Here is a 21,033-nt window from a genome sequence, read left to right as displayed (position 1 = left end):
GTATACACAAATAAAGAAAGGACATAGCGTTCTTCATTTGATTAACTAATCATAGTGTTTGTAGTTCCTCTCGGAGACCTTGAAGTGCAGCGATGGGCTGCACACCTTGATTAGCCTGCATGTGCATGATTGCCGCCGCTGCGGTGAAAAACAGTTCAAGATACTCAACTCCATGCACCGCAGCACACACATCGACGGCGATTAAACAGGCGATTAAGAGGGAGAGAGCGAGAGATGATTTCTGTCCGTTTAATCCCTTTCCCCACATTGCGTGCATGGACAGCCACAGTGGACTCCCTGATCAGCAATAACACAATATAGCAACAGTTGGGGTGGGGAGGTGATTTGGGTCTTTAAGGCTCCCTGGAGGGGGCTTGTGGTTGTTAGTGATTAGCTCCGATTTAAAGTTGTATTTGGTTCTTATTGCTTCTTGCCAGACAAGGGATTTCATCATCTGGTGCTTAGAGCAAAAGAGGAACACGTACACACAAACATAGGCCAAATTCGCTGCAGGGTTAGAAATACAGTCATGCACTAAGAGGAAGCCTTCAATTTGTCCCAAAACAAAAATAAATACTTCTCAGCCTGACAAGTGATTTAACCCCCGTGCCCACTCCCCTTCATGTAGTTCAGCCTCGTGCGTATCGTCTGCAAGCTGCATTGAAACTCAACACAGACCCTCTCCATGACTGATCTCTTTTGATAGCGCTCATTATGCAAACTGCTCCCAACTCCTGCTGCATAATTAGTGCTTAATTAATTTGAGTGAAATCTTTCATCTGTCTGTGTCCGGCCGGCTCCTTCCTTCCATTTACAACATGATATTAATTTTAGGGGGGTCGGGGTGGGGGATGCAGCCCGTTTGATGAAAAGGCTGATATAATTATTCAAGTACTGTATCTTTTCATTTTGGAAGGAATAGCAATAAGTGTGATGAGCTGAGTCTGATTAACCCTATTATTCTCCACTAATTAGGGTGATCATTTAATAATCAAGGAAACAGCACAATTATACCGAGAAGCAAATTAGGCTGTCTAATGAGGAGTGTTCACGTTCTGGGAGGCACCTTGTTTGGAAAATTGTAAATCCTAAAAAAAAAAAAGAAGGTCAAACAAACATGTGGGGTTGTTTAATGCTAAGGGTACTTACATTCTTGAGTTCCACAGGAAGTTTGCAATTGTCCCCCACCATATCGCACTTCATTTTTTTTTTTTGCGTCTTCACTGTATCGCAGAGATACATGCATATCTAATTTACTATTGTTATTTTTAAATTTTTTATTTATTTATTTTTTGCTACAGTGGCAGAAAAACGTTTTAAAATAAAATTTCTGAATAATGTGGTCATTAAATGTGGTTTGATCTTCATCTAAATCACAAAAATAAACAGAGTCTGTTGAAATTAATACAACACAAACAATGATTTTTTTTCATATTGTTATTGAAATGATCATAAAACATTCACAGGACAGGGAGGGAAAAGTAAGTGAACCTATAGGCTATGGATTCACTCAGAGTCAGGTGGGAGCCACCCTGGAGTCCAATCAATGAGGCAAGATTGGAGGTGTGGCTTAAATCTGCTCTGACCACTAGAAAACACACACCAGTTTAGAATCTGTCTCTTGTCAAGAAGTACTGCCTGATGTGTACCATGCGCCGCTCAAAAAAACTCCCAGAAAACCTACGATTAAGAATTTCTAACTTGTATAAAGGTGGACGAGGTTGCAGAAGTATCTATTCAAGTCTTGCCGATCATCAGCCCACGGTTTGACAAATTGTCTATAAATGGAGAAAGTTCAGCACTGTTGCTTCTCTTCCAAGGAGTTGACTGCAGAAGCAAAGCGGTAAAAAAAAAAAAAAATGTGTTCTGGAGTAGCCAAGTCAAAGTCCTGACTTCAACCTGATTGAGATGCTGTGGCATGACCTCAAGACTGAATAGCCACAAATTTATAGAAAAACAAAACAATAATGCGTTCCTTTTCTAACTTGAACACAACAACTGGTAAGAATGTTTGTAACGTTGTCAAATGACAAAATATCAAGACATTTCCAGTGACTAACATATTGAAAGCTTGCGTTTTGGAATCGCAGATGTGATCAATTTTGGCTGACTGCTTTGTAAAAGGAGGCACTGTGGGCGACTGGTTACACATCCGCTTCACAGTTCTGAGGAGCCGGGTTCAATCCCCGGCCCCGCCTGTGTGGAGTTTGCATGTTCTCCCCGTGCCTGCGTGGGTTTTCTACTTTTCCCCCTTTTTCTCTTTCCCAAATCCCAAAAACATGCAGATTAGATTAATTGAAGACTCTAAATTGCCCATAGGTGTGAATGATTGTTTGTTTGTATGTGCCCTCCGATTGTCTGGCGACCAGTTTAGGGTGTACCCCGCCTCTCGCCCGAAGATAGCTGGGATAGATTCCAGCATGCCCGTGACCCAAGTGAGGAGAAGCGGAACGGAAGATGAATGAATGAATGAATGAATGCTTGGTAAAGTCTGCAGTTTCAGCACCACGGATAGCAGTCGGACACAGAGTCACAACCTGCATCTCATTTAAACCACTTAAAAAGTAAAAAGTATAGTTATATAGAGAAATTGTGACCACATTGAAATAAATAAGTGGGCTAAGCATACAAATCGTATTCTGCTGGAAGAAAAGGCAGCCAGTGTGGAAGTGGAAAAAGCGGATAAGTAAAAGGTACGACCCGTTAGGTGAGCCACAGTCCAGCCGTCATGCTCTCACATGATACAGCTGCTGTCTCAACTTTCATCAAGATAATGGTGACCTCATATTTGCAATCTATGAACTGCTCATTTGTGTTCTGCAGAAGTCATGATCAACACCATGACCATCGTCGCACAGCATTTTACGTTTGTCGTGAAAAATGTAGGTCAAATACCTGCTACAGCACCCCCTTCATACAGTGCGCCTTCTTTGTATCTGTGTGTGTGTGTGTGTGTGTGCGCGCGCACGCATTGCACGAACGTCTACATGCATGGACTTCAATTTACTGCTCTTCACCCCCATAGTGCAGCTGCGCCTCGGAGAACTCTTGTGGAGTAATTGAATGAGCCGGGGGTGGGGGCGCCGAGGGGGGACCTGTGGCAGCAAATGCGAAGCCTGCTGGCCTTATTATCTGTAATACGGCCTCCGAGCCCCCTGCGCCTCCTCGTCCGCTCATGAATACAGAAATGAATGTGATGGACGTCAGAGGTGAACGAGGGAGGTGGGGAGAAAGAGGCCAGAGCGGCTTTAATCAGCTCCCAGATAGAACAATCACTTTATCCACCTCGGCAGCTCAGAGGTGAATTAGTGTTTAACATTCCATGGCATGCTTTCTGGCAGGGGACCCCACCCCAAACAACCAATGGACTGTGGAGATTATCGAGAGACACTCTGATGTTTTTGATGAGGAAATTAGAGCTAAACGTGCCCCTGGGACTCCAGCTACTGATATGCAGGAAGACATTTTTGGTTTGTTTAACAACAGCGTCTCCGGAAGAGACGTAAATGTGACATTTAGATGCATTAGCTGTCCCTTTAAAGCTTGTGCTCATACTGTGTCTGTCCATGCTGAAATCATCTTCAGCAACACTTAGCTTTATTTGCTATGGATGTGAGCACAATCCCTCACCACCATGCTGTGTCTGTTGACAAGTGTCATGTTAATTATTGGCTTCATACTACATCCGCTGACCTAACATTATGACTAGCCCCATTCAAACTATACTAATACCTCACTGACAGTGATAGCGTTGATCATGACAATAATAACAAAATATGTACAATTATATAAAACAGTATATCTACTACTACTTCTACTAATAATAGTAATATATGGATCATTTTCATATCATTTGGTTAATAATGGTAAGGAAACTTTTTTTTTTTTTTAAATATGCTGAAAGAGCCATGGCTGAAGTATTATATTTAAAAAAAAGTCAATGATTATTTTCAATTTTAGGCCATAATAGTAAAGACAGTTGAGAGATAAATGCACTAATTTCATGGCAGTCCAATGCAAATGTACTCTGAACAACAAAAGTTCGTAAACATGTATGGGAAAAATCATAAACAATGAAGAACAACTGTATTCAAAAATAAAACAAAATCAGCAGTGAATTGACAAATTGTTGTTTAAACTTTATAGCATTACACTATACAAACACGAAACATACATTGATGAAAGCCTGCTCATCCTTGACAATGTATGACAGTTCTGCATCCATCTTATCCCAACATGAAGTCTGCCACAGCTTTTTTGATAGAACCCATTGACAGAGTAAATGGTGGTGGCCCACTGAAATACTCTTCTTGCATAACGGTAAAGACAAACGGCTCGATAGCAGCCAGTGTGACCTGTACAATTTACTGCACATGTGTCGCCCTTCAAACTCTGCAAATAAAACTGGATAAATGATCCTACCTTACCCATTAAACCCATTGCACTCTTGTCTTGATGCATTCATAATAACAGTAAAGACATGCAATTCTTATGCCACTTCCACAAATTCATACATACCTCAGATATAACTCCATGTATTTGGCTGTCTGCTATTGTGTGAATGCAAAATGGCTGCCCCGTCCTGGACACTCCTGATCACAGATCCCGCTGGTGTATTGCAACAACATAATGAGGCTCCCTTCAGCGGCGTTAATGGCGACGACAGCGTGAGGTGACATAGAAGGACCATTTTTAAAAGACGCAAAAAAGGGAACTCTTACAACACTAGCAAGACATGTGTGTTAGTTTTCATGGAAAAAGGAATTTAAGCAATAGGAGGAAAAAATCCTTCATATCCAGAAATGTTAGCACCATCAAAAAACGGAACAAATTATTAGATTCACCGTGCACCATCTACAGCAGTGGTTCTCAACTGTTGTCACCCCGAGGTCTCCATTTTCCGATTGTTGCAAAGTCGTGAACTTCTTTTTGACGTTAAGAATTAAAGAAAAATATCTTTTTTATTCCAAAAATAACCTCTGAAAACACATGCACAGTAAAGTACGCCCACATTGCTAGCTATGGCACCACGAGCCAGCGACTGAGTTGCACTGTATTTGTGTATGGAGTAAACTATAGTTACTAGTGAGTAACGTTTCCTGTCACTTACCTAATATGTTCCATGTTGGAACTCGGTTTGCCTCTGCATTGTACCAAAACATACAAAAAATAAAAAATGAATCAGAAAACAAACACATGTAATAGTTTACGAGCTGTCTGCGACCCACCAGTTGTGAATCAGTGATCGACAGTAATTACAAGGTGTGTCAGAAAAGTTCCGGGAGTGGCGTCTTTCAGACCCCAAAGTACAAAAACCAAAAGTTTTTGCCTTCAATGTCGGCCAGACGATCCACCGGTATGGCTACAAAGAGATTCTGCGGTGTGTGTGCTTGGTTCTGTGCATGCGCAAGAAGAGGTGTGAGTCGTGACTGCTTGTGTAGTTTGGATTCAAAACACATCTCCTGGAACCTTTCTGACACTCTTGTATGTTACACAGGACAACTTTACAAAACGAACAGTCTTATTATTTCGAGAGGTTTATTTGTTTAATAATATGCTCTTATGGGACTTGTAGTTGTGTATGACTGCACTGTGACAAACGGGGTAAGCAAGGAGTGCAGAATATTAGAAACATCTCTCATGTACCATTGTATAATAAAATCCCGTTCTGCGCCACTGTAAACTACATCCACCATGATAAACAACACCAAACTGAGCATTGTCCCTGAAGTAGCAGGATGATCTTGTACTGGATCTCAAACAAGCTTGTGTGAGTATACCTGGTGAGGTAAAATTTCACCATAACTTCATGGAAAGAAACATAAGAGACAGCTGAGAAATATTTTCACTGTGAACAACTAAGAACACTATCCTGACAGACAGGGGATGTTCACAAATGATGTCTGCCCCAGCTCTCTGCAATGACTTGATCCTTTAAAAAAAAAAAAAGGGGATCAAGTCAAAAAACAGATCCAAGCAAGATATTTTAGTCAAATCTTACCTGAAGAAAAAACAGCCTATGGACTTTAAACAACACTTTTAGCAATCGACACAGAATAAAAAGGAGTTCTCGACAGTTGTTCACGACACCAAGCCACTAAAGCAGTCATGTGCATGACTTTTTGTCACTTTTGTTCTCTTGTTGACACCTGCTCATGCTCTCAGCCGGAGGACAGAGGCTGAGAGTGAGGCTGTGCCGGGTCCACAGCCAGCCTTATTAAATCTGGAATGGAAAGGAGCAGCGAGAACAAGACCTCAGCTAATCCATTACAGTAATTGATTGACAATGCATTGAAGACGGCCATGTAGGGAGCACCATTTGGAATCCTGTCCTATTGCGCTTTCAATTTGGCTTGCCGATCATTCATTTGGAGGCATCTGCGGTGGGAATAAGGCATTTTATTTCACATCAGTGTGGAAAAATAAAAATAAAAATAATAAATGCTACCCTGGAAACAGTCGTTAATGTTTGACAAACCGTGGGAAAATTAGATTTAAGCGGCCACAACATTGTGACCACTTGCCCAATCTAATCAAAAGCTGCATCAAACGTGGCTGTTATACTATTATTACCTTAACGACATGCTCATTATCGTCGTGTCTGTGTATTTGCAGTGGTGAAAGACTTCACTCCATCATACTGAGCATTAGTAATATTTTGACCCCCTTATGAATATACAGTAATCCCCTGCTATATCACGCTTTGCGGTCCTGCTATATCATGGATTGTTATTACAGTTGTTACTCTATTTTTTGTACTGTTTGTTCAATATTTTGGTGCTATCCATTGCTCTTTCTCTCAATATATTATAAGTGTTTGTATTGTTTTAAAAGTGTGTTGAAGGATCTTAAAAAATGTAAGTGCCGTAAATACTAAAACTAATAACTAATAAAATATGACTACCGTATTTCTATACTTTTGATTTCACTTATTGCGGGTGTGGTTTGGAATAACACGCGTGATGAAGAGGGGATTACTGTATGGTATTTAAAAAACGTATTACAGTATACTCATTAGAATTCCTCAACGAACACACACACACTGCCAGCTTCTGGTATTCAAAAATAGAGTCCACTCTGAAAAAACACATATAGCTGAGGAGTATTTGCTGGTAAGAATCATTTTTTACAATAAATACAGAGTGTTAGTACTTTTGCCACCTCTCCGACACACGCGTTTGATGAGAAAATGCAATATTTTCAACAAAATGAGGATTTCTTTCCCCCATAAAAGACTCCCTATAAATTATTTTTTTTTTTGTCTTCCCACTCTGGGTAAGCAAAATATTTAAAAATATATATAATCAACTACAACTGAAGAGAATTGAATCTCAAGTGGTTAGTCGATGCCTTTTGTCTATTCAGCTTTAGCCTTTCGTAACAATGTTCGAGTAGCCTTTATTTCAAGGGCACCTGACGCAATTTACAGGCCGGATTTACTGAAAGCTTTACAAATATTTACCCAGCGCGTGATTAACGTAAAACACGTATTCTTCGGTCGCAGTAATTAAAGTGAACGCAGCAAGACGCAAAAAACAAAACCAAAACAAAAAAAGTGGGGGATGACAACAGGCTCGAGGAGGCCTCCTGGCTGCAGCTGTATGCTAATTAGGCGCCAATGCTTCCCGTACAAGCCCGGGCAGGCAGCGCGCGCCACCAAGCAAACACCGCGCATGCGCACTAGTCGCCGAGGCCTCAACCGGCCCACGCGCGTCCCACAAAATCCGCAAGTCAGAAAGAGGAACGCGTTAAAATACCATCAAAGTCTCAACACGGGCAGCAACACAAACATAACAAATATCAGCAAATACGACAAGAGTCACTTTGACAAAAAACGACGCGAAATGGCATTGAAAGAGGGAAAGTGATAAAAGTTGTAAAAAGAAAACAACAACAACAACACATTAATAAATCATCAGCCACAAAAAAAAAAAAAAAAGCAACCTCGTTTTGCAAATGGGACACTATATTTCGCGTCATCAAACCATAACCAAAAAAATAAACTATCAATTGGGAGAGTAATTTAACAACTATAAACCAGTGGTGTGTGCCTGCAGGCAGGTGACGCGCGCGCGCGCACACACACACACGCGCGCGCACACACACACACACACACACACACACACACACGGGCCCATTGAGAGAGCAACGAAGGCGCACAGGCCCGAGGCTCATGCTCCGATTGTGTAATTATTTGACTTGGTCATACTGCAGCTTTATGCAAATGAGAGGAACAATGTACGACGATGGAGATTAATTCCTCCCTGGTCTGCTGCCTGAAAGGGGAAACCGATGGGCTCCTCTCGGCCAAGTGGCTCACCACAGCATTATTACATTTACACTTGCAGGGGAAAAGGAAATATACATTACGCTAAAAAAAAAAAAAAAAAAAGAAAGAAAAAAGAAAAAAAAAAAGCTCACTAAAAGATCGTTTTCAAAAATCCGTTTTCATATCATGAATATTAATACACATTCAATACTAATGGAAAACTTTGAACGTCATCTTACTTTAAGTCATATTATTTTGTCAACATGATTTGCATGAAGAATAAGTGAGAACAACTGGATTAAAAGATATAAAGAGTGTGTTGCATAGAGTACAACGGCCATTTTTTGGAAAATAACAAGTTTATTGGTGGACAGGATGATGTGAATCTAAATTTGGGCAACATGTTTTTTTTATTAAAAGAAAAAATAAAAAAAAAAAGAATGTTTTCCCCTTTTCCTTTGTTGTACTTGTATGTGGATGATCACTGATGATTCCACGCAGCACGCGTCACACTGCGGACCAAATTGCTGAGTGCACAATGTGCCTTTCCAAAGGCGAACAAAAAAAGAAAAGAAAAAACGGCAAGGCTATTAAAAGACGGGCAGACGTGACTATTGTGCGCAAAGACCAGAGGGTCCGCCATTACTTATGTATGCAGCGAGATGTCTGATTTATAGGTAAACTACCGAGAAAGACACGTGCCCTCAAAAAAGACCCCCGCCAGCCCCCTTTTCTCCTTGTAGTGTTGACTGATAAAATAAAGGCCCATAAAAGTAGTTTGCTGATAAGGCTGCGCACTGTGCGTAAAATGTGGTGCGTAAAAGTTGCTGGGTGTAAATAACGACCAAGAATGTGTGATGTGTGTTTTTGGATGGTCTCGGCCTTGTAATTCTTTGGAGATTTCCTTCTGCAACTGTTCCCCCGCCCCCCTCCCCCAAAAGAGAGCCACAAAAGCCACGGCGCGTGTGCTTGTATAGGGAGCCATCAGAGCGTCAAAAGAGGAGGGCCCCGGCGCGTGTGCCTCCGTCTGGGAGGGGCTGCGGGGCGCGCACATTAATGCAATAAACCGCCAGTGCATCTGCTGAGCTATCTGCACACCCTCCAACGAAATCCACCAAAAGCAGGGCTCGCCGGGGCCCACCCACCCATCTCACCCATCCCACCCTCCACTCCACTGGGATCACAGAGACGTCTGATTGGCCGGGGATGTTGCAACCGGGGGAGGGAGGAGGGGTGGGGGGGGGGGGGGGGCGAGAACAATAGCATCATTCCGCCATAAAAAGAGTGGAGCTATGCCTTCCAGACGAAAACATTTCAGCAACAGAAGGGGCCATACAGCGGGGAGATAAAAGTCCCACGATCGTCAGGTGTTGCCATACTTGCAACCACCCTGGATACTCGACACTCCATCCGCATCCTCCAAGTGCCTTCCCATCGCTCCCAGCCAACATGCCCAAAGGATTCCTGGTCAAAAGAAACAAGAGGTGTGCACATGTTTCCTACAGGACTCGGCCGGACCACGATGACCTCCGGGAGCCCACCCGCCTCACCCAAGCTGCCTTCCCGAGCCTGCACATCCAGCCGTGCCTGCCGCCGACGTGCGCGGCGTCCAGCCCGGACCGCCCCGCAGCATCCCCGGATCTCGCAGCAGCCGACGCGTCGGTGCCAAAAACGGAGAAGCCGGCCCAGTTCGGCAACCCCGAGACGGTTTGCCAAGCCCTGTACAGCCCGACCCGGCCCATCAGCAAGGAGCAAGACAGGGCGTATTTCGAACGGAGCTTCAATCTGGGCTCGCCCGTTTCTGCCGAGTCATTCCCGACATCCGCTTCCCTCTCCGGCCTGGACCACCTCCTGTACGCCCCGGTCGACCTGAAGATCGGCACCAGCAACAGCAGCCGAAGCGGTACGAGCGGCATCAGCATCAGCATCAGCACCAGCACCGGCACCGGCACCGGCACCGGCGGCGCAGTGGCGGCACCGAGCAACCGGCTCGCCGGCACCAAGAGACCCGCAGCCGACGGCGCGGAGCGCAAAGCCAAAGCCGCTCCCAAAAAACCTAAAGCCATCCGAAAGCTCAACTTCGAAGACGAGATGACCACCTCCCCCGTGCTGGGGCTGAAAATCAAAGAGGGTCCGGTGGAGGCGAAGCCCAGTGCGCACGCGTCGGGATCCGGAGCCGGCAAGCCTCTGGGGGAGTTCGTGTGTCAGCTCTGCAAGGAAGCCTACGCGGACCCCTTCTCGCTGGCCCAGCACAAATGCTCCCGCATCGTCCGGGTCGAGTACCGGTGCCCAGAGTGCGACAAGATGTTCAGCTGCCCCGCCAACCTCGCCTCGCACCGCCGCTGGCACAAGCCCAGGAGCGGCGGCGCCCCGGCGGGACCGCCGCCCTCCAAACCGCCACCCGCGGCTGTCAAATCCGCCTCCGAAGAAGCCAAAGACGCCAGCGACAGAGACACTGCGAGTCCAAGTCTGTCCGAGTCCGGTTCCGACGAGGGCTCGTACGACTGTCACTTGTGCGGGAAGAGGTTCAAGCGCCAAGCGTACCTAAGAAAACACGTCACGGGTCACCAGGTACTGCAGAAGAAAGTTCTGGAGGAGAACGGCTTCCCGGCGGAGCAGGTGCCGCTGCCCCCCTCCTCCTCCTCCGCCTCCCCGGAGGACGCCTCGAACCAAAGTCCCCTCAATCTGAGCCCCGCCGAGCGCCTGCTGTGCCCCGTGTGCGCGGAGAGCTTCACCAGCAGGGCGGCCCACGAGAGGCACCTGCGCCTCGTGCACTCGTCCCAAACGTACCCGTGCAAGTACTGCCCCGCCACCTTGTACAGCTCGCCGGGACTGACCAGGCACATCAACAAGTGCCACCCCTCGGAGAACCGCCAGGTGATCCTGCTCCAAATGCCCGTGCGGCCCGCCTGCTGAACGCAGAACTTGTGCCTTGGAAGACGAGAGCCAACAACAAAAGGAACACGCGGGGGCTTCAAAACAACAACAACAACAACAACCACAAGAAAAGTTTGTCATTCTTAAGTGACGTCTTTCCCCCCTTCATGCCAATCAGTGATTGTTGAGCGCTCCTCTTCGGGTTGAACTCCAAATATAGGCCTATTTTGAGACGCTCTTTTCTCAAATTAGTTTACGGAGAAGCTTAGTTTTGACTGTTAAAGGGTATTTTTTCTAGGACAGCACATGTACTCAATGATAGCTTCTAGACCTAAGAATTGCTCAGAAATCCGTCAAAGCCTTTTTGTTTTTTTGCCTTGATTAAAAATGATCACTCGAGCTTTGTTGATGAAAGACAAAACGATCATGTTTGTCTTAACAATGTGTGACTGAAGGATTCTCTGTTAAGTAGAACCACAAATGCCTTTAGTGTAGTCCGAAATCCCGCTGTACAACTGCCTTAAAGAGTCAACATATTGTTTTCGTTTTGAATGCTGGCACATATTTTAACGCTATTATTATTATTATTATTATTACAATTGAAAATTGTTGCAATATTTTTGGGCATCATGTGTTAATTTATTTATTTATTCGAATGTTTTATGTAACTTATTGATGTGTTTGTGTTCGTGATTTCCCCTCTGTGAATCGTTCTGGCAGTTTACACGTCGTTTAGCCAAATTATTATTATTATTTTTTTTCTTGTCTAATTTATGAGTTGTGACAAGTGTCGTGGGTCGGGTTCTAATCATCGATATCCACGACTCTTGTAAAAAGAAGGTGAAGAAAAACAAAAACACGAAGCTCTTAACTTAGATGCAATCTTTTTTTAAGGACGTTATTTTCCTAAATGTTGGCTTTTATAGCGCTTTGATTGTATGTGTATACAGTTGTTGTCCATCGAAATAATAAAAAAAATATTTTCAAAATGACACTTTTGTCTCAAGGTGGTTTCACTGAAGGAAACAAACATGATATACAATTATTGAAGAAAAGAAACACATTTCTCGATAAATACATTGCATAAATGAAACAAACCAACTTTTGTGCAACAAGATTAGGAAAATAATTGTATGTGCAGGTAAGAACGACTTTCATATGGTCTGAAATATTGTAATAGTTACTTATACAGGTAACCCATATTTAGTATTTCATTCAATTTAAACACATCAAAACTGTTTTATATATATTATTATGAGCATGTCTTTAATATCTGGTAAAAGTGGGTCGCAAAGTCAATGGAACACTAACCCCCCCCCCAAAAAATACAAAGACTACTTGTTGCAGTATGGACCAGGGAAATGAAACCTTAGGGGCCAGAGGCAACAAAAATCAGTTGGAGTCCCTCTGGCAGTAAATTTATAGTCCTCGTGGCCCACTTAGGGTCTCATCAGAAATTTACTCGATACAATTTCTAAACCTGACAGGAGGCCAAAGATTTTATTTTATTTTTATCATTCCTCACCTTTGAAACAGTAAAACATCTGCCTGCTTTAGAGAAGTCACACAGTTCACTTTTTGGTTGCTTTATACAGATTTACGAGGTCAAGTGAAGCTGTAATTAAGCAACAGCTCATAGATAATTATGAATATTACATTTGCTCCAAGTTGGGATCAATAGCTGCTCTTAGCTAGAAAGAATGCAGTGAGCATGAGCGATAGTGTGAGAATAGGCCTCATCTAGTGGTGTAACACCAGGCTACATGCAGTCAGGAGAGGCTGAGCCTGGCCTGCCTCACGAAAAGTAAAAATAAACCACGACTAAATACACATATTTTAAAATTTAGTTCTCTGGTTTGTGTTTTATATTGATTTATGATTTTTATTCCAATAATGGTTTCATAGTTAAAATTGCTGAATTTCCATGTTTTGTTCAAATAGGCGCGACTCAAAGTGAGCAGCCCACCTCACCTTAGATTGCGCAATCCCTCACTCAAAGCAGAGATAGCACCGCACAAAATCATCAATTGTTAAATTACTGCTCTACAACAGAGACGGTATTTCAAAGTGCCCGTTTCTGTCATTCTTCACTCTCTAATATAATCTTTTCAGACACTCTCAGGATGCACTCTAATTTTCCACAGTCAGGCTAATGAATTTCATATGTATGTAATCACATAAAATGGCAGATATAGCAACAGGTGAGGCAGACAGTACACAGCCTCATGAAGGTGGACCTTCCATTAGGCAAACAGGCAATTGCCTGGGGCCCCAAGAGTTCCAGGAGATGACAACAATCCCATAAACTGATTTAAAAGATTTTGTTTGATTGAAAGCAATTATTATTGTTTTACTCTTATTTCATACAATTAAAAACATCACAAAGCCTATCATTATCATTTTGACTGCCCCCTTTCTTCTCAAGCAATGGGATATCCCATCTTCTTCCTGCGGAGGTGGAGACTTGATACAGTAAGACGAAACAAACTTGGTGCGGCGGTGGGGAAAATGAAGCTAATGCTGCAGTGCATGCCTTCAAAAGTTTTGCTCCAAATGAAAAAGACAAACATCTAACCATTAAAAAAAAAATCTCAAAACTGGACTACCAATCGAAATGGTATGTTATTATTAAAGGAATGCCACCGCAGGAGACTGAAGATCTGATTCAAACAGGTAAAAAAATATATATACTAGTTTACGATTTTTTGACAGGCTGCTAATTTAATGGCAAATACAGCACTCTCTCTGGCTCATAAAATTGGTAACTCTGACTCTTGTCAGTGCCTCACCAGCCATGAACCTCACCGCACGTCACTGTTTGTAACATATGAAATCATAATGATAGAGGATGGCTCAGAGGATCCAGGACATGCAGCGCTAATTCTCATATCAAGGAGTGAAAATGAGGTATCATTAGGCTTCTTTCTCACACTCAAGTTTCAGGTCTCAAAATACGGTCAAGTGCTTTTCTGGCGTCTTTATGTGGAAAAAAGGCGAGGCAGGGCACCCGAAGGTGCTCGGCGTTATTGCACCTGCACCTCCCAGTGAGGCTCCATTATGCAGGCCTCCTCTAAATGAAGTTGAGCAGCAGGGGAGACAGATGGGAGGAGGGTCAGGTTACCCCCGCTGCTACTAGTCAGGCCTGGCCCGGTCAGAAAGGCAGGGCAAACAAACACACACACACACACACACACAACCACTAATGTATCAAATCAGAGGTTTCACCTGCATGTCAGTAAGAAATAAAGGACAAACAAAAAGACATACAATTCCAAATTGCATTTAATGAAATTTTCCTATTTTCACATCTCTAATAAAAGATAGCAGATCATTAAAACAGCCCAATATGTTGACAAGAGATTAAATCTTCAAGCTTTTTTTCCTTTAAATCCCCTCTGGCTCTTATACAACGAATATATTACAGGAATTTATCTAGTTATATTAAGAAGATGCTCTAGCCCTCAAATTTGACACCATTCACAAACAAGAAATGTTAAAACGAGGAGGGAAAAAAAACAATCACAAGTTTATTTTCTTCACAAACGTTTTGTCTTGGTCCACCTGCAAAGACTTAGCCACCAACAAGAAGTGCACAGACACCATCACTACACTACAATCTTTCGATGTTTATTTCAAGTGTCAAGCCTAGACTGTAGGAATTCATACATTTTTCCTCTTCAAAACTGAAAATGAACAAAAATCTCCCCAGCTTCATGTAGCTGCATGTTTAAATCCATCAGTAAACAAGCAGAGCTGCTATGAGAAGTGCGAGGCGGAGGACTGGAAAAGTAAGGCATATTAATGTACCAGATGGGGATAAGCTTGCAGCCTGGGTGGAGTCCTCAGAGGGTAGCAATGTGTGTAACGGTGTATATATATGTGTGTGTGTCTGTGGGGAAACACCTGGTTGCCATGGCAACCTGAGGAGCTTAGAGAGGTGAGAGCACCAGCCAGGCTGTTGCTCGGAGGCCTCTGAGAGTTCAGCTCAGGCATGCCACACCAAACTCCAGCTTGTGGATCATGGGAACGAGGACTAGCCTCTTGATTCCATTCACAGGTAAAGACAAGAGGGAGAAGCGCAGCACCTACAATTAAGAGGACCCGACATTCTGCTGTTGTTTTTGCTGTGGGTCCCAGGGGAGACGAAAAACACCACTAAAGAGGACAAGTTGAAGGGCGTCCATGTTTACTTCAAATGGCAATGGGACAGCGTCAGAGAGGACAGATGATACACAGGCACAGTGAGGAGATGTCACAGACACACACGCGGGCGCACACGCGCACACACACACACACATCAGTGCATGGAGAGAAGCTTTGCCTGATGCTCAAGCGGAAATTTTCAAACACACGCAAACACAAAACACTACAACAAAAAGAATTAATCAAATAGGACTCTCTATTTACATCTGAGAAACATACAAGGGAAAATAACATTTAAAGCAATATACATCTTAGAACATTCAATGCTAGTTGAGCCAAGGAAAAAAAAGTGTGCAAAAAAAAAAGGAAAAGAAATCAATGGCTTGAATGGTGGAATGTCGATGTCAAAGGACAGGGAAACTAATCGAGGAGGAAAGAGACAGCGGGAACTTATTCAATTACCGGACACGAGCCTATGTTAACAACATCACAATACAATTACAAATGCAGTCTTTCCTCATTCCAGAAGAGTTGCATAAATCAAATCATGACACAATCTATCTGAATCCGTTTAAAAAAAGGTACATTAGAGTGATTAAAAAAAAAAAAAAAGAATCCAACAATTTTCAGTTCCACTCAAGTTAGAAAGATGTCACCGATTGTCCACTCTGGCTTTAAAAACAAGCAAGGGCTGCTGCTACTTGTGCTGCAGCAAAAGCGGCTTCCAAACAGACTGTCCAAAACTTGGGTTGGGGGCCCCACGACACATGGGTGGCACCTTCATCATAAATGCAAAAAGGAAGGTGTACATAAAAAAAAAAAATTAAAAAAAGGCAGATTTAAGTTTTTAAATCGAAGTCAACATCTGATACTGAAACCTTAAGATTACAAGAAAGTAGCTACAGGAAAAGAAGTCTCCTATTTCCTAGAAAGATTGGTTTCCTCAAATGCATTAGAGGACACAAGAGTTTAAAAAAAAAAAGAAAAAAAGACACCGCTCACAGTCAAAGTGGCGGAAACAGCTTAGGGGTAATGTCCTGCTTAAAGAGGAAACGTCTCAACAGAGTGACTGATTGCCACTTAAATTAAAAATTGCATTGCCCTCCAGTTACATAGTCATGTGCCATGAGCTAACAAAACAACAACAAGAAAAACACGCTGAAGCTTCTCACAGTCAATAAGTAGAGGCTGCGTTTCAGCTCAGTTGGACGATTTGCTTATTGCGCTAGCCGATCGACAGAGTCTTCCGGAGACTCGGCTCCTCGCGGCCTGGGGCATTGTGGGGGAAACCTGGTCAACAGGGTCTGTCGATGTAGCTGCGGCTGAGGAGTAGGCGGAGACTTCAGTGTTTGTGCTGCTGGAGAGGGAACCTGCAAGTGACACGTTTGCAAGGCAGAGAGACGGTTAAAAAAACGTGGCTGATGGGAGACGGAGTCGGTCAAACATGGCGCCAGTGGTGTGATTCATCAGCATATATCTGAAGGCTTTTTCATGCATGTGGCTGCGCCCTCAAACCAAATTGCCCCATTTGAGGAACCATTCGCAGCTAAAAAAAATGTGTTCCCTAGCTTCAGTCATTAGGATAAGGACATGAGTGTGTGTGTGTATGTGTGTATATGTATATATATATATATATATATATATATACACACGCACACACACACACACACACACACACACACACAGACACACAAATACACACACACACACACATCGATACAGTGGGTACGGAGAGTATTCCGACCCCCTTAAATTTTTCACTCTTTTTTTATACTGCAGCCATTTGCTAAAATCATTTAAGTTCATTTTTTTCCACATTAATGTAAACACAGCACCCCATATTGACAGGGGGGAAAAACAGAATTGTTGAAATTTTTGCAGGTTTGTTAAAAAAACAAAAACTGAAATATCACACAGCCATAAGTATTCAGACCCTTTGCTCAGTATTTAGTAGAAGCACCCTTTTGAGCTAATACAGTCATGAGTCTTTTTGGGAATGATGCAACAAGTTTTTCACACTTGGATTTGGGGATCCTCTGCCATTCCTCCTTGCAGATCCTCTCCAGTTCTGTCAGGTTGCATGGTGAACGTTGGTGGACAGCCCTTTTCAGGTCTCTTCAGAGATGCTCATTTGGGTTTAAGTCAGGGCTCTGGTTGAGCCATTCAAGAACATTCATGGAGCCACTCCTTTGTTATTTTGGCTGTGTGCTTAGGGTCATTGTCTTGTTGGAAGGTGAACCTTCGGTCCAGTCTGAGGTCCTGAGCACTCTGGAAAAGGTTTTCGTCCAGGATATCCTTGTACTTGGCTGCATTCATCTTTCCTTTGATTACAACTTGTCATCCTGTCCCTGCTGCTGAAAACACCCCCACAGCATGATGCTGCCACCACCATGCGTCACTGTTGGGACTGAATTGGACAGGCGATGAGCAGTGCCTGCTTTTCTCCACACATGCCACTGAGAATTAATTAATTTCTATCTTGGTCTCATTAGACCAGATAATCTTATTTCTCACCATCTTGGAGTCTTTCAGGTATATATTTTTTTTTTTAGCAAACTCCATGCGGGGTTTCATGTGTCTTGCACTGAGGAGAGGCTTACGTCGGGCCACTCTGCCATAAATCCCGACTGGTGGCGGGCTGCAGTGATGCTTGACCTTCTGCCATCTCCCAACTGAATCCCACAGTGATCTTTGGGTTCTTCTTTACCTCTCTCACCATGGCTCTTGCTCAGTTTGGGCGGACGGCCAGCTCTAGGAAAGGTTCTGGTCGTCCCAAACGTCTTCCATTTAAAGATTATGGAGGCCACTGTGCTCTTAGGAACCTTAAGTGCAGCAGAATTTCTTTTGTAACTTTGGCCAGATCTGTGCCTTGCCACAATTCTGTCTCTGAGCTCTTCAGGCAGTTCCTTTGACCTCATGATGCTCATTTGCTCTGACATGCACTGTGAGCTGTAAGGTCTTATACAGACAGGTGTGTGGCTTTCCTAATCAAGTATCAGTATAATCAGGAGGTTCAAGGATGGTCAGAAGAAATTAACAGCACCTGAGTTAAATATATGAGTGTCACAGCAAAGGTCCTGAATACATACGGCTGTGCGATATTTCATTTTCTTTTTTTAATAAATCAGTGAAAATGTCAACAATTCAGTTTTTTTACCCCTGTCAATATGGGGTGCTGTGTGTACATTAATGAGGAAAAAATGGGCTTAAATGATTTTAACAAATGGCTGCAATATAACAGAGTGAAAAATTTAAGGGGGTCTGAAAACATTCTGTACACACTGTATTACACACACACACACACAGTATATATTTTAAATACTTCTGCAAGTTGTTAGCATGCAGGCAGCACTGAGGGTCTTCAGGAAGAGATGGAGTGTCATAAAAAGCAAGTAGAAGAGGCAGAGAAAGTCCCAAAATAAAATAAAAGTCATCATTCCTCCAGAGCAGAGGGAATATATATATATATATATATATATATATATATATATATATATATATATATATATATATATACACACATATACATATATATATATATATATATATATATATATATATATACACATATATACATATACATATATACACATACATACATATATATATATATATATATATACACATATACATACATATATATATATATATACACATATACATACATATATATATATACACATATACATACATATATATATATACACATATACATACTATATATATATATATATATACACACATATACATATATATATATATATATATATATATATACACACATATACATATATATATATATATATATATATATATACATATATATTTTTATATATATGTATATATATATATATGTATATGTATATATTTTTTTTATTTTAACCCATATATATATATATGTATATATATATGTATATATATGTATATATATATGTATATATATATATATATATATATATATATATATATATATATATATATATATATATGCATATATACATATATATATATATATATATATATATATACATATATATATATAAATATACATATACATATATATATATATATATATATACATTGAAAAAAAGCCAAAGAACAAGTTAAACACGTCGGATAAATCTTTTATGCTATTTGAACAGACTCGTGACTTTGAATGAATAGTTTTTTGAGTTGTACAACTTGGGCTTTAGAGGTTCCACTGTAACCCATTTTTGAAAGTTCATGCTGTTTCACATGCTGAGGAAAGCATAGCTTGTTAAATGAGAAACTGGCTTTCTAGATTGTCAAGATGCTTAAGTGATAAAAAAAAAAAGAAGAAACCATTGTTGCTTGCTATAAATATATATATTCAGTGCTTTGAAGGAAAAAAAAACAACAACTGTCAACTGTTTTGTAAATGTCCTTCAAATAGTTTTGTCCCAAAAGCTGCACATTAAGAATTATGGACAAGGCAGGCAGGTGGGCATGACATGCTGGCGAGGACAATCAAATGTTGTGAGCGCTGGCCTGACTTCCTTGGTCAACCCGCAGCCCCCTGCCCGCCTTTGCCCCATGACGTGAGTTTAAACAACTCCCCGCCTTTGTTGGGAAAGCATCTGGTTGCCTATTTTCTTTCCAGGTCCTTTTATTTGCTGCCATTTTTTTGTGGAGCATCTCGAGTTGCAGCGGCTAAAAGGAATGGCAGATGGCTGGAGTAACAGACACTCAGCAGCATAGTGGACACCAGCAGCATCCAGGGGAAGGGGCTTTGGATAAAAAACTGGGTGTGTGAGGGGAGGTGTGTATGTGTAGGGTGGGGGCTCAGGGTGGGGGGGTCCAGAAATTCTCAAATCTGCATATAAATATGAAAAAAATGGGATGGGTTTGGCAAAAAGTGGGCGGCTGGCCTTACGGGCAGTTCATATTCTGCATTCCTGTATTCTTCTATACTAATTCCTACAGTAAACATTCATTCTATTCTAAAATTTAATCTACCACAAAGGCAAATGATAGACAGGAAGAAGTCTCAAATGTTTGTGATTGTGGTGCAGTTCACCCACTCAGGCTTCCCTATCCATTTAGTGGCCCATTAAAACATACTGCTCCAACCAGCAGCATCTTTCAAAATGTGATGCTTAATTACTGCGGTTGCTTGTGTGACCTTATGTAAGAATGAATTTTCATGTCAAAAAAAGTTCCACTGTAATTGTCACTTAGACTCAGCATTTTCATATTTAGCTTTGCTGATGGGGTTTTTCAGGTGGAAACAACAAGCGGACGTCACAGAGGAGACGCAAAAAAAAAAAAAAATAATAAAATAAATAAATAAAAAAAAAAAGTGTCGCTGGTGTCCCACTGGTCCCCTCTATGGCAGTTCAAACAAGGTTTCACATGACAAAGACATCTTCCAGTGTAGCAGGTGTTGGTCTCAGAGTATGCCTCGGGCAAACAGGCACACTCCAACAGGAGGAAATTCAGGGGGAGGGGAGGTGGGTTTAAAAGGAAAGAGAATAGTGTTTGCAGAGAAAAGCGATAAAAGGCGCTCCGCATGCAGAAGCAAGGGCCAGAAATGTAGCTGTATTGTTCATGCTGCTACTTAGTCAGGTGCTAATTGTCGCCACCGCTCTCAATTACAAGCCTGGCCTCGACAGGAGGACACCCAGCGAACAAACAGCTTGGTTTTCACTGTCCCCTTCCCTTTGTCAGTATGATCAGTAAATAAAGATTAGTTAGTAGTGGATGGAAAAAAGAAGGGGGTGGGT

General features: G+C 42.1%; 2 protein-coding genes across 11 annotated transcripts in view; one reads left to right on the top strand and one right to left on the bottom strand.

Moving 5' to 3' along the window:
* The first annotated feature begins 9,596 nt into the window (after positions 1–9,596).
* insm1b (insulinoma-associated 1b) lies at positions 9,597–11,198 on the top strand. Its single transcript, XM_061696686.1, has one exon. It carries the CDS (start codon positions 9,719–9,721, stop codon positions 11,183–11,185), a length of 1,467 nt encoding a protein of 488 aa, XP_061552670.1. The 5' UTR covers positions 9,597–9,718; the 3' UTR covers positions 11,186–11,198.
* Positions 11,199–14,410: 3,212 nt separating this feature from the next.
* Positions 14,411–21,033, bottom strand: part of ralgapa2 (Ral GTPase activating protein catalytic subunit alpha 2) — a 131,617-nt gene continuing 124,994 nt past the window's right edge. For 8 of the 10 annotated variants that reach the window (XM_061695388.1, XM_061695390.1, XM_061695393.1 and 5 more), the window contains one exon: positions 14,411–16,659. In XM_061695388.1, coding sequence (XP_061551372.1) covers positions 16,490–16,659 — 170 coding nt within the window. In that variant the 3' untranslated portion in view covers positions 14,411–16,489. The remainder of the gene's footprint in view (positions 16,660–21,033) is intronic. The other 2 variants (XM_061695396.1, XM_061695398.1) reach the window with 1 other exon arrangement.

This window comes from Phycodurus eques, chromosome 14 (genome assembly GCF_024500275.1).
Source record: "Phycodurus eques isolate BA_2022a chromosome 14, UOR_Pequ_1.1, whole genome shotgun sequence".
NCBI lineage: Eukaryota > Metazoa > Chordata > Actinopteri > Syngnathiformes > Syngnathidae > Phycodurus > Phycodurus eques.
Note: the sequence above shows the minus strand (reverse complement) of the source record. Positions and strands in the feature narration are given on the sequence as shown.